This window comes from Limulus polyphemus, unplaced genomic scaffold (assembly GCF_000517525.1).
Source record: "Limulus polyphemus unplaced genomic scaffold, Limulus_polyphemus-2.1.2 Scaffold1776, whole genome shotgun sequence".
In the NCBI taxonomy this organism is placed as follows: Eukaryota; Metazoa; Arthropoda; class Merostomata; order Xiphosura; family Limulidae; genus Limulus; species Limulus polyphemus.
This window is the reverse complement of record NW_013667386.1, coordinates 83620-98887: the sequence shown is the minus strand read 5'-3', so window position 1 is coordinate 98887 and position 15268 is coordinate 83620. Positions and strand designations below refer to the sequence as shown.

At 34.5% G+C, this 15268-nt stretch overlaps 1 protein-coding gene across 2 annotated transcripts in view; it reads right to left on the bottom strand.

The window, feature by feature from the left end:
• Window positions 1-565: 565 nt before the first annotated feature.
• The window catches only part of LOC106464905 (uncharacterized protein C45G9.7-like), a 53946-nt gene continuing 39243 nt past the window's right edge, over window positions 566-15268 (bottom strand). The window contains exons 2-6 of one of the 2 annotated variants that reach the window (XM_013925079.2): window positions 10065-10218; window positions 5360-5540; window positions 3292-3475; window positions 2497-2706; window positions 566-1871 (exon numbers count right to left, since the gene is read on the bottom strand). In XM_013925079.2, the coding sequence (XP_013780533.1) occupies window positions 1770-1871; window positions 2497-2706; window positions 3292-3475; window positions 5360-5508 (645 nt within the window). In that variant the 5' untranslated portion in view covers window positions 5509-5540; window positions 10065-10218 and the 3' untranslated portion in view covers window positions 566-1769. The remainder of the gene's footprint in view (window positions 1872-2496; window positions 2707-3291; window positions 3476-5359; window positions 5541-10064; window positions 10219-15268) is intronic. The other variant, XM_022392710.1, reaches the window with a different exon arrangement.

The following is a 15268-nucleotide window of genomic DNA, read 5'->3' as shown; positions in this document are numbered from 1 at the left end:
TCTTTAAAAGCACTGATAACTGATAGATGGCAGCACTATAACACAAATGCAATAGAAGAAAAATCGAAGAGGTGGGTGTAGGGAATTGTTTTAAAATATATATAAAGTTCTAGAGTCAGCAGCACTGTGCGGGGTCTTGAGACATGAGCTTTTAGACACTTCATCACAGTTCTTAAGATAATGTTGCTAGACCTGTAAGATATTCGCCACATCGGACATTACGAACAAGTTTACAAGATAACAAAATTTCGACACATTTACTTCTGAACAAATAAAAATTGAACTGAAGAGAACACGTGAAAGTTTCGAAACTTGTTTCATATCAAGTTGTTGTTCCGTAATAATGGCTTTAAATAATATTTTATTTTAAATTACATATATTTACCTACTATTAGAACTATTGTTCTTACCGTTAATATAATGACTCATTAAACTTCCTACGTTAAGTTTGAAACCTGACCTCAATGTTAGTCGAAAGCTTAAGCAGTAGCTAACTGAATTTCAATTAAATGTTTTTTTATTTAAGTTATGCACAAAGCTACACAATGGGCTATCTGTGATCTGCCCAGCACGAGTATCGAAACCCGGTTTCTAGCATTGTAAGTCCGCAGACTTACTGCTGTGCTACTGGGGGGCGAATTTCACTTAAAAGTGAAAGGGATTCGTATTTTGGAACGCTTAATGAAACTATGGTGGATTTCATGAATGGTCGAACTTAAAACCCACAATTATTCCATGACAGAAAATATACTACTTTGTGAGTGTTAGGAAATGAGAGAGAGAGAGAGAGGAAAGAAAGAAATATTAAAAGGCCACAATCAATTAGAAAATGCAATTTCTTTATAGTTACATCGGCACAATAAAAATGTATAATATTACTGATTTTAACAGCATAAAAATGGATTCGTCCCACTATTTTATCCTCTGACAAACTGATATCTAACATTTGCATTAAAATCTAAGCTAAAGTATTAACTACCAGACACTAACGTAAAGCGCACAGAACTGATATCTCGATAACTGATATATCTATCTTTCAGGTTTTTCTCACCTACTTAATTCACTATTTACGACATTAAAACGTTGCGACTTCAACAAGTTCCAAATATGTTCAATGTTATGCTAAAAACAATATAATAATATCACAATGCAAAACTTCTCGGACAACAAAGAATCATGAAATTTCCATCCTTTGATTTCTGTTTTAAGCTTATAAAATATAAATTTTTATCCATTATATAATCGTCACCAAAACCAAAGGTTGCAGTTGTTATGAAACTTAATCAAATATGAAGTAATAAAATCAGAAAAAAAGAACATCTTAAATATTTATTAGCAGACAAAGCATTGTGGATAAAAGTGAAATAAGTACAGTAATAGTTTATATACGAGGTTCTTCTTCCCATGCTTAATTATTATTGTGAGGGTTTCGGTAAAGTTTTTCACAGATTAAAACTTTAAACTACTAGGAATTAATGTGTGCTGGAAACATTAAATATGAGTTATCACGGACGAGGAAAGAGAGATGGAAATATTTTTGTATTTTAAAGGTAAGATGAAGATTTTTCTGAACAAGAGAAATAAGATTATTTTGGATCTAGAAAGTAAGATGAAGATTCTTTGGAAGGAAGACGTAGAATGAAGATAATTTTAAGTGGAAAAAGTAAGCGGAAATTATTTTAGATCAAAACAAAAAGATTCAGGTAATTTCGAATGGCGAAAATTAGGTAAAGATTACTTTGGGTGTTAATTATAACATTTCCTTTCATCTACAACTTCCAACAATTTCGCATCATTAGGTCAAAGTAGGCGTCTTCGTCTATAGAAGCACTAACACCACTGTAATAGTCAAAGAATTCTTCTTTTGTTACCTGCAAAAATGATGAGAAGGATGAAGCAAGGCTAAGTAAATGAACAGATAGGCAGAAAGAATAATAAAAAGATAAAAGAAAGTTTAATGTTTTGTTTCTTGTTATGACTTTGGATAACATTTTCTAAAGTAAAAAAGCTTGTATGAAGCTCAAAAGACGATATCCTTAACTTCATCACAAATGTATGTTTTTGGTTTGTTTTCAAATTTATAATTTATATATCTCATCTTTATGACTTTTGCATGAAATATTTTCACGGAGACCACGGTATAAGTGGGTCGTTTTATACGCCATTATCTATTGTTTGTTTACTTATTTCATTTACTTTATAGTTTTCATTTCCCTACATATTTTTATCAAACTTTAAACAATTAGAAGCAATTGCTTCTATTACTTAACACTTTCTTTACCATTTATAAGTTCAACGAAACTCTATTCTTAACACTCCTTGCACACATTTTGAATATCAAATGCTGTTCTAACTTATGACTCCATTACTATATAAGTTTAATATCAAATGTTGTTATAACTTATTACTCCATTAGATATAGGTTTAATATCAAAATGTTTCTTACTTACATTCAGTTTACAAAATAGGCTTGATACAAAATCTGTCCTTACTTACCACTCCGTTCACGACCCCATTTTCTTCAAACTTCGCGAGAAATTTATTAAACAGCTGCTTCTCCGTCATCTGTCCGTTTAAATATTCCGGATGATTCTTTACATTGTACACTCCCTTCAGATCATCCGAGGTCACTTGTCCATCTCCTGTTTTATCTAACTTCGAGTAGGCTTTTCCCACAAGTTCCATCCGAGCAGGAGACATTTTAGGCTATTAATGATGTAAAACAGATATCGCTTTCTTTTTTACCAAAACAAACACGGAACACTTATATTTCAGCGATGAATTGCCGTTCTTCGTAGTAAACATAATTTTAAGTAAATTACAAAATACGTCATTCATGAATGGAAATGAATATACTCAGCCAATATTTCCGCTCTTTGTATTTGTACACTTCTTATCTGAGAACATTTAGATATTTTGAATTTTCTTTCTAGAGATATGCGAAGTTATGCTTCCTAACATTAGAATATTAGGTGTTTTTGTTAGACAAAGTACAAACTTTCAACCATATCTGTTTTTAATATTTATTTGGTTAATGTAAAATATGAACTCGTTTTTAAATCATCTATCGATCTGTCTGAAAGGTTTTATCTTTTAGGTCTCTTGTCAGACTAGTCAATGTTCGAGCTCTGCCCTCACTTTAATAGTTACTAGCTCACAGTTTGTCATTTATAAAGTTTGATGTGTTTATAAATCTTGTAATGTCAAACAGATGAGTTAAAATTCACTGTCATTTAGCTTTCAGTGATTTCTTGAATGCTAAAAAATATATATAAAAATCAACCAGCCTACTCTGATAGCTCGCAGAAATTCGTCGTACTTGATACTACCAGATCCGTCTGCGTCAAACTTGGTAAACAACCCCTCCATTTCTTCTGGGGATATTCTACTTCCGAGACCGGAATCTTGGAGGCCCTTGAGAAATTCGTCCTTGGAGAGGTCACCGCTTGCATTGTCATCCATACGCCGGAAAACCCTACCAATCAGAATATATGTTGTTTTATTGTAGGTCGGAAAAACTACCAATCAAAATATATGCTGTTTTACTGTACATCGGAAAACACTACAAATCAAAATGTATATTGTTTGTTTGTTTTTGAATTTCGCGCAAAGCTACACGAGGGCTATCTGCGCTAGCCGTCCCTAAGTTAGCAGTAAGAGTATATTGTTTTACTGTACGTCGGAAAACCCCACCAATTAAATGTTTTCCGACGTATGGTAAACCAGCATAAATTTTATTTGTAGGGTTTTCCGACATACAGTAAAACAAAATATACTCTGATTGTATTGTACACTATTTTACTGTACGTCGGAAAACTACAAATCAAAATGTACATTGTTTTACAGTATGTCGGAAAACCCTACAAATAAATGTGTGCTGGTTTATCATACGTCGGAAAACTACAAATCAAAATGTATATTGTTTTACAGTACGTCGGAAAACCCTACAAATAAATGTGTGCTGGTTTATCATACGTCGGAAAACATTACAAATCAGAATATGTATTGTTTTACTGTACGTCGGAAAACCTTACTAGTCGAGATGTATATTGTTTTATTGTACAACAGAAACCTTACCAATCAGAATGTATATTGTTTTATTGAACAATGGAACCTTACCAGTCAGAATATATATATATTGTTTTATTGCACAATGGAAACCTTACCAATTAGAATGTATATTGTTTTATTGTACAATGGAAACCTTACCAATCAGAATGTATATTGTTTTATTGTACAATGGAAACCTTACCAATCAGAATGTACATTGTTTTATTGTTAAATTTATGTCACAGAAGACAACAACAATCAAAACATAATATCACGCTACGTCATAGAAAAAACTTCTCTCGACAGATACAATTGAGATAAATTCACAAAAAAAAAACGTGGAAATCGTCATGTATATTATTTTCGTTTAACAGAACAGAAAGAGAAACGTTAGTTTTAAATTAAAGGAAAATTTTGTTAGTTTGAATTTTAGATTTATGAAGGTAGTCGTAAGGAAGCTGTAACTATGTCTGTAAGATGAAAGTTACTATAGACACAACAATGATATCAATGTGATTTCAAATCCAGAATCATTTTAGAAATTTAAAAAAAGCAAGAAGAAAATATTCCTGCTAGACTAATAACTGTTGTAAAAATATAAATATAAGTTACATTAGTTTCGATTTAGCATGGTAACACATTTATTCAAACAAGTAAGATAAATCTTCAACATCACGAACTTCTAACAATTCCGGTTTGTCGATGGTTTATCTCGGCTATGCTCTTCACAAAGTTGTTAATATCTAGCGTTCCATTAATGTTGTAACTTTTACACAATCTTAGAATGACTACCGACAAAGTCAGTCTGGTGGCTTGGTAAAACTAGTCCTACTAATGGTTTTTAATTGAAGTTCGTTGTAGTTTTTCAAATGCTTTATCGTATGTTGAAAATAGTTTGTTAAATGACCATTTGAGACACTTTGAACAAAAGCTTGATAATAACGAGTTGAAAAAAATCAGTATATGTAATTCAAAAGTCTAATACAATACGACTAAATATTGTTTTTAACCTGTATTTTATTGTAATTAAATGTGAACCCCGTAGCAGTAAAATACCCTAGCTTAGGATCGTGGGTAAGCACGGTATAACGCTAACATACACCTTTAAATACACTTGGATGCATGAAGCTAGTGGTAATATGTTACAGGCAACATTTTACGAATAGTCACCAGCTTTTCAGCAAGTATTATAGCTAGGAAATAAACTTTTACACCAAAACAATTGTTCAGTTGGACATGGCAAATAGATCTTAATATTCAAAACTTTGTCGCGGAAAACGAAACAAGCTTCACACTCCATGGTTATTACCTGCCAAGTCCGAGTATCCCATTTGAGCCACGCTGAAGACAAAGCAGTTTAAATTTTTCTACAGGATCGGTAGCAGAAGCAAGCTTTCTTGTTGCGCTGTCCATCATCTCCTTCTCATTCCGGGTCTCCGCTGTTATTGGTCGAGGCATATTTGACCTTCCAGGAGATAATCGAAAGAAATCTGGAAATCAAATAGGACATTATCATGTAATCGTGTTCTAAAATAAGAAGCTAAAAAAAATATCTAATAAAATAAAACCCTACAATTCTTGAATAGACTCAGTCCAGCGAAAATAAGCCCCCAGGAAAGGAATGCTAAAAAATTATCACGTAATTGTATACACCGACAGAAGTACTGTGAATATTAAATATTTTAGAATATAGAAATACTTGTAAATTACCAAAATATCAAATTCGGTTAAAAAGATTATATGTTTGTTTGTTTGTAGTGGAGCACAAAGATACTCAATGGGCTATCTGTGCTGCGCCCACCATGATTATTCAAAACCGATTGTTAGAGGTATAAGCCTTCAGACTTACTGTTGAGCTACTGGGGAGTCAACTGAAAAAAATACTAAAATGTAAGACTACCTTTGATAAGTTATAACAACGGTAAAACGGATATCTACGTTGTTATAAAAATGATATAGAAAAATAATTAGTTTCAGCGTTCTCAGACGATTTATATTTGTTCGTGTTTGTGCATTATTCTATCCAATACTGTTGACAGATGCGTGACATACGGGCGCAGCACCTACAGTTCAATGTTCGTTAGTGTTTACCACATTTTAAAAAGAAAAATAACACAAATCATGATTCGCTCAAGAACGAGCATCAAAATATTATTATATTATTCGTTACTCGAAATCCAAGCAGAGGATGTCAAGGAATTGTTGATAAATTACAATTAAATCCTCTTCTTCAGATGTATAGAAAGAAATGTTACGACCAGTGCAACATGACTTCGAAGAATGTATAGCAATTATTTTCCTGCCATGTTTTTAACCGGGAACATAATCATCATCCTGAATTTCAATCAAAGCATACGGGTTTCTTCCACCCATATAAGCTATCTGCTATAAACGCCCTCTATCATTCTGTATCTGCAACAATGGATCACGATTCTTTAGCAAAATCTTTTCCAATAATAGCGATGCGGCGGATAAATGGAAACACGGTTTTTAATGTCACGGTTTATACATTTTATTTTAGAGAGCCAACTCAATCAGCTTTAAGAATATTTACGTATACTTAGAGTGTTAGATAACTGTCTTCGCTCTATATCCGGCTTGGTTACCAGTATGGCCACATTGAGTCGTTTTTTTAATTTATTTATTAACGTGAATATAGATCTGAGATACATTACTTAAAACGGGCATATTATGCTGTTCATGTACTTTAAGACAATTCATTTCAGAACGACAGAGTTTCAAACTATTAGACTTAGTTTGAAAATTAAATTTCTGCCTTAACACCTTTTCTTACCTGATATATAATTTATAACCAGTGCATCATATTTACGAAGTAAAATTTTATCTTTTGATTTTACAAGTTCTTTATATATTCTGTTTTCTGATAAGTTTGCACCGTAATAGAAGTTTATTGAAATTTTGAGAACGTGCATAAAGGCACTGAATAGAAATTTAAAATTCATCATGTACATGATGTCCACACGAAATAAGAAAACGTTGAAGTCGAGTGGGTTGGTTGAATTAAAAGTTCTCGCACGTGCCAAACAGGTACCGTCGTCATCTATAGTTGTAGGCAAATCAATATTAACCATGTAATTGTTTCGTACTAGTCTGGGTTATTCTGCTATATTCTGAGCACTGTGCTCTAATACAGCATGCTGGAAAACATGAGCCAATCACAAGAAACTATATGATTTGAATACAACTACTAAGAACACAACTGACTTTGTCCTATCTTGTCGGAATTATCATAGCGCTATAGTGTAAAGGTACTTTTACAGGGGTATAGAGATAAAGTATGTGTGGACTGTAATATATATATGACGCATGTTATGGTAATAATGTCGTCCTCGGTCTGAAGAGACAAAACTCTTAATAATAAAATGACATATGCAAGCATCACTTGATTGTTACATGGGGTAGGAGGGTTCTCTGTGTCCTGATCACCTGACTGTGATTGGTTCAGCTACTGAGAACACCACCATTTCTTGGGCAGAGGTTTCTTAAATTTTAGATAGCTTCAAAGAAAAATTCTGGCTTGAGAATCAGCTCTAACATCACCTTTGCTCTCTAGCGGAACAGTGCACAATCTCACGTTTTTACTTCAGTATTCGGTTCAGATACATTTTGTTCAATAATTTCAGGTAAATTTGTCTAATTGGTTTTTATTAAGTTTAATTTTATTGAACCTGCGCGTATTGTGCGCCCTCTAAAATCCGGGGTTGGATTCTCCGTAATGGACACAGCAGATAGCCCAATGTGGCTTTGCTCTCAAATAAACAAATAAGATAAAAATTGTACGTCCAAGTTTTCTTTGTCTTGTCTGTGTGTGTGTATTTTAATTGTCACATTTACCTTGTACATTCGTTTTTACCTCCATATATGGCATAGTTGGTATATCACAACTTCATCGTTTGACACACTTGCAATAACGCATTCATATACACAGGGTGATTCGCAGGTTGTCGACAAACCCTGACCAGCCATCAGAAGAAACAAAGAGCAGTGGAATCTGTCGTTCCACATCACAGTTTTCCACTGAACTACAGCTCATTGGTAATTCTCGCGGTATATGGGAGGGGCACATACAAAAGTAGGTCCCACACAGCATAATGTACACCCTTACGATGATTAATAGCTATTTTTAAATCTCATACTAGGAATTGATTTAAAACTAAAACTACAAGAAGATATGGGTGTTCCTGCTCACAGTGTCACACGCTTAAACTTCTGAAATCAGTTTTAGGAGAGTAATTAGTCCTAGTGATACCGGAAGTTAGAAATGAAAAAGGAGTTATTTATCCATTGAAGATTGGCATTTCAACCCCAATAACGGTCCAATCCCATAGGAAAACCAATCTAATGCATTATATTACGATGTTAAAATATAGTTTTAAAAACATATTAATTAAACCTGCATCTTCCCGTGGTTTTATTTGGCTCATGTTTTTTTTATGTAGTTCCTGATGTATAAAACACTAGGAAGTTTAGAGGTGTATATACGGGTGCTCATTTATACATATTGTGTCGCAGCCCATAACACCCGTATAAATACCTGCATCATATATAAATATGTATTATTTTACTAGTCAACAATGAAGATTTTTAAACTCCGGGATTTCTAAAGACATTGTTTTGCCAGAAAGCAACTTTTAACGAATCGAAACTGGAAATGCTTTTAAATATATGCAAAATATGTACAAAAGAAAGAAAGGCCTATTCCCTGTTTTATAACTGAATGAAAAACTGTAACAATAAATTTTAGGGAGTGAATGTCTATGACGAAACTGTAATATATATTTTAAGTTATGAACGTCTATGATGAAACCATAACAATACATTCTAGGTTATAAACGTCTATGACGAAACTGTAACGGTACATTTTAGGATGTGAATGTCTATAACGAAACTGTAACGGTACATTTTAGCTTGCGAACGTCTATGATGAAACTATAACGGTACATTCTAGGTTGTAAACGTCTATGACTAAACTTTAACGGTACATTTTAGGATGTAAGCGTCTGTTCTTAGTTTCTTCTGCAAAGTTTTGAATGTGACCTACACGCAGAGTAATGATTTAGAAATTAGTTTATAGATTTCAACAATAATTAAGAAAATTATTTGTTTATATTACGTCCCAAACAACGAAATTTAAAAACAAAAGAAATACCCAAGTTTGGAAAAAGATATGATCCGTATAAGTGAAGATGGCGCTAGTGTTAATGATGTAAGTGGTATTGATAACCAAGTTGATGATAGTTCAACCAAAAGTGTGCCAGACTGTCAAGGACCGTGATTTGTCAGAATTTTGGTCTTTGCAACAGGAACTTGAATTATGGAGGAAAAAAAATCCATGGATTATTGAAGAACAAAACAGCATGCTTAGATGCAGTGCTTGCTTTAAGAGCAGAAAAACATGGTACATATTGAGTGTAATGTAAACCAACGTCAGTCTGAAACCAAATATATCTCCTTTCATTGGTTGTAAGATTTGAGTGTTGTTTTTTTTTCACACACAGATTCACCCCTGGGAATAAACGACAACCAAACGATTGAAACTAGTAAATATGACTTTTTTGTCGATTAGTTTAAAAAAATTACGTTGGACAATATAATTAGTTGAGAATGCGGTTTGAATTTGATAATAACAACATTCTGCATTTTATGTTATTGGTTTAAACAAATATTCGATTTTCTGTTAGACTTTTTCACGATGTTATAGAGGAATATCTTATACTCTAAACTGATATCAAAAACACTACAAGCTTTACATTTGTAGTCTTTTTTCATATTATTTTTCTTGAACAAAATTACAGGCTCAAAGAGTTTACACTAAAATTTACTAACATTGGTTTATAGGGAATTTCCGACAACGGGAAACAACCCTTATCTAATTCTTTAAATAATTGTCGGACTTCCGAAATAAAATTATAAATGTCCCAATAATGCAGAAGTAATAAATTAGCGAAGTAAAGTTTTAGAAGAATGTTGTGATATTAAAAGAAAACACTTACCTGACTCTACAACCAATAGTAGTTGGGTTCTTTTAACTTCTGTCAGAACTTACCGTCTTACAAGAGGGCGTGAAAAGTACTGTTGGATGAGTTGACTGTCAGTTAGTTTTCACAGGACTATTATGCAGATCGTAGCGACATCATCTGGCTACATCTGTTAATACGAAATTATTACTAAATTGATTTTCATCGTGTGAAAATTGAGATATGGTTCTGACAGTTTGGTTACAGCCGTGGAACAACTCTTGATAGAAAACATCACTCAAAAGTAAAGAAAAATGCATTATTAGATACAAGCATGCGCATAACTTAGTAAGCTTTTACAGGTTGTATTAACCTACGTGTATATTAATGTTGCCATGGTAACGTGTATAAACAGAGTATTTTTTATTTTGAATAAATGACAAGTAATGTGTTTTTATATAACAGTTTAGGACCTATGCTAACATTTAACGATAAAATCATTAAGTAAAACACCCATTAAAAGTATTATATTTATGACATTTGATTATATGCTTGTTTTAGTGAGAAAATTCAGAAAGAACACACTCGAGCTTCTATAAATATGATTGTATAAACTTGGGCTTGAATTTTAGTAATTACTCAGAAGACAGAGAAAGCACTTTAATAATGTAGATGATAATTAAGTTCATGTCGTTATCTGAATCATCTTTAAACGTCATGGCAACGCACGTGAGTGTAGAAAAGAGCTTAGGTTAGAAAGGCGACGCAATGATGCAATTTGTTGTGAAATAAGTACAGCTTCGCTTTTCCCGAGAATTTATAGAACGGAATATTGTATGATACGTGCTACCAAACTGAAATATTATTTCAGCTGTTCAAAATATATCTAATGCAGGTTCAGTACAGGAGGGGGGATGAACTGGGTACAGTATTAAACGTCATAATCAACTCAAAAAAGTGTATATAATAACAAGCTTTTGTTTCAAACTTCCAACAAAGGACATATAGATATTTCTAATTTTGAGCTGATAAGGTAGATGAAATGAAGGTAACCAACAGTAACCAGTAACCAACAGTACCCACCGCCAAAACTTGGGTATTCTTATCTCACGGAATAGTGGGATTTGAATTTGACTGTTACTTTTAGAGTGCAACCACGGCTCCAAAAAGCAAAGTGTTTCTTTTTTGTTCTTTTTGTGGCCATGGGAAACGAAGCATAAATCATCGAACTTTACAGCCTGCGTATGTTAACCAATTGGCCACGATCGGACAATCATTATATGGTTTATGGTTCGAAATTCTGCCAAAAGAGGTTGCTTTAGAAATGTAACAAGACTATTATTAAATTGGATAATACTGGAAATAAAAAATATTTGTTTGTTCTGGTAAGTAATTGAATGAAGCTGAATTAAACTATTATACAGTGGTGGAAAAATTTATTGCATCACAATTCTATCACAGCTTTCTTCGAATTATTGTCTGTTTTGAGGCTCTAATGCATGTAGGTGCAAATGTGTTTCGTGGATGATGCATTATTGTCTAATTATTACATCAGAAGCTTTAAAAACTGTTTGTTTATTGCGTCAATTATTTTTTGGCTATAAGTCAGTTTATAAGCCTATTTGCTACAACGTGCATGTGATGTTACCATGGTTAAGGGTTGTGAGTTAACTCCACGGAAAAAGGTAGTCATATTTTCTTTGTGCAAAGAGGGACATTTACCAAGGCAGACTGCTAGAAGAATTAAATGTAACCAGTATACTATTGTGAGCCGCAGGGTGCAGAGATATAGAGAGACTGGCTGTGTGAAGAGACGGAAAGGGTAGGAAGAAAGCTTCAACAGCAGCTGACGATCGTGTTCTGAAACGCATGCAGAATCGTCAACTGTCGCCCTCAGATCTCAAAAAGGCATGATAGAATACTCCAGGGGTCATTGTCACCGCGTGCATCTACTGGTCTCGCCCGTGTTCAGCCAGCCACCCAGCAAGACGGCCAAGAACGAAACCCCTCCTCACCAACAAGATGAAGAAGATGAGGCTCAACCGGGCCAAAGGACATGTTGACTTAACTGAAGCAATGTGTAGCAAATGATTTCAGACAAATCAATGTTTAACTGACACGGGTCTGATTGGAAGAGATTTGTACGGTGATGTGGAGAAGAGTTTTATCAACTGTGTTTGAATGCAACTGTAATGCATCTACAGGGTATGCATCACTGGCTAGGGTTTAGGATGCATGCATTTTGTGAAAGGCACTGTCAATGCTGACAAATAAATCGAGATCCTCGAGTCCCAGTTAAAGCCAACAATTGGGGATCACTTTGGTGGAACTGATCAGTCCACATTCCAGAATGACTTTGCTCCCTGCCATAAGGCTAAAACAGTTGGTAATATTCATACACTCTATGCAGTAGACGTGAAATATAGAGGAATTTCATTTTAGGTGTATTGAAAAGACATCTTAGGTTTTATTTTATTGCTTCAGGAAAAGGACACTTTCGAAGGGAGAGGATCAAGATATAACACTGGCCAGGTAACAGCCTAGATCCCAACCCTATAATCAATTTAGTGTACAAGAACTATGATTTCCCAGTACCCATTTCAACGGTCCAATCACACAGAAATCTATGGGATGATTTGATCTGTATGTCTTTGTACGGAATGGCATGAATGCTTGTTTCATTTTCCAGTTGTTTGAGGTATGCAATAGTTGAATAGAAGGCATGACTGGAAGCTTTGTCTTGGTGAACGCAGACCTTGTTGGTCTCATCATGGAGATTCTTCTTTTTTATATTGCATACTAGTGCCAGGGCACATTGAGTGCTTTTTTCATAGATCATTGTGTTCATGAACTCTCCCACGTTACAAGACACTACAAATTACTTACCACGGATGGATTATGAACTGCTTCTTTCTGGATGACCATGGTGCCCCAAATTCATCCACATTCCTGTTTTCCAATGCCATTAAGTATAAGGGGCATCTCAATCTTGGAAATTTGAAATCCTCGTGTATTCAGATCGGGGATTTAAAATTTCCAAGATTTTTATGATGTGAGTGTATGAATATTTCATGTCGAATTGTACTGTTACAAACCCTTCCAAAAAGCAAAATGTAGTTCAGATACGTTCTGTTTCACCAGGACTTTATATAGACTGTGGTTGTCAAGTGACTAGCTGACTTGAATATTGAAAATCGTTCTACTATAATGTAATTATCTATCTATATACTATATATAGAGAGAGAAATAGATAAACAAATAATGAAATTAATAACGAGAAAAATGTAAAGACACATTTACAGATACAGAAAAAGGAAATAAAAACTGGATAACAGAGATAAGAGGCGAATATAAAGATAATTGATAAGCAGGAAATATTAACAGGTAGAAACGCATATAATGACAAAATTAAAACAACAATACATAAAATTAATAAAATTGACACACTCAAGGAGTAATAACGTGGAGTGTCAGCCTATTCGTAATTTAATTCCAGTACACAAAAACAAAATGGTCACTTATAGTCCAGGTGAAGCATTAAATCTATTGTTAGGACAGCGGAAGTCATGTGACGCTGCTGGTGCATGCGTGACTGAAATTCTCGAATCCGGGAATTTTGGAGAAGCTTCTTTGTTAGTATATAAGCCTGGCGGGAAAAGCCAGCGGAGTTAAGCGAACTATAGTCACGGTGAGTTTCGGGTAATTTACGATTCTGTTTCGAGCTAGTGTGTGTTTTGCACTCGTAGAGGGCGAAATTATCGAGATTGTGAATCGCTGTGATTTATAGCGTGTATTATAAAAGTTGTTAAGTTTAAAGTGACGAGAAACGTACTGACTATGGAATTACTGTGTACTAAAAGTTTGTATAAAGAAAGAATAAATTGGTTTAATCAAGAAAGAACTTGTATCGCTGAAGTTCCTCGGAAAGAATTTCTACCGGAAATTAACAAACAAGCAGATACGTAAAACAAATTGGTGTCAGAGAATGGGACGGAAAAGGAAAAAAAAAGAAAGATGGAAACTAGAAAATGCAAATCAACTTAGCAGATTTGATGGCAGCAATACCATAACACCAAAAGAAACAAGAAGAACGAGAAAAGAAACAAGAAGAGAGACAACAGCAGTAGCAAGAAAACCTGCAACAGTGGCAGCTCGAACAGCAAAATAAGATTACAGCAGTTGTTGGAGGAAGAAGAAAAGAAACAAGAAGAACGAGAAAAGAAACAAGAAGATAGATTACAGCAGTTGTTGGAGAAAGAAAGAAAATAAACAAGAAGATAGATTACAGCAGTTGTTGGAGAAAAAAGAAAAGAAACAAGAAAATGAACAAGAAGAGAGACTACAGCAGTGGTTGGAGGAGAAAGAAAAGAAACAAGAAGTGAGGCTACAGCAGTAGTTGGAGGAGAAAGAAAAGAAACAAGAAGAGAGATTACAGCATTTGTTTGAGGAAAAGAAACAAGAAGAACGAGAAAATAAACAAGAAGAGAGACTACAGTAGTGGCAAGGAAACCAGCACCAGTGGCAACAACTACAGGAAAGTCTGCAACACTGGCAAGAAGAACAAGGAGAGAGAGTATAACATCAACATGAAGTACAAATGGAAAAGATTAGTAAATTTCAAAGTGAATTAAATACATTAAAGGAAGATTTACTGTCTTTTACACAGGGAGGATATATTGGCCATTGACCTAATCAGCCCCAGACAACAGGAACCCCTTCCAGACTCTGCAGCTGAACCCTAATGCAGACATCTTCAGTCCTGCCAGAAGTCACATTCCAGACATGAATGTCAGCAATAGGAGTGATCTAGTATGAAGGAAGCCACAGGAATTCGATGGGAAGGCATATTCGATGCATATAGAGCACAATTTGAGCTACTGGCAGAAATGAATGGATGGACAGAGGAGCAGAAAGCAGTGTACCTCGCAATGATCTTGAAGGGACAACTACTGGAAATACTTGGACAGTTGTCAGCAGACGACAGTCACCATTATAGAGCACTGGTAGCTGCTCTAGAAATCAGGTATGGAATGGAAAATCAGTCAAAAGTCTACAGGGCTAGGTTTAGGACGAGAGTCCGTGCTAAAGGGGAGAGCCTGCAAAGGATATGGAAAATATGGCACACAAGGCCTACCCAACTGCACCACTCGATGTCCTCAAACTGTTTCTGAGGGATCAGTCCACAACTGAAGATACAAGTAAAGCAAGCACACCTCTCTACTATGCACGATGCAATGGCC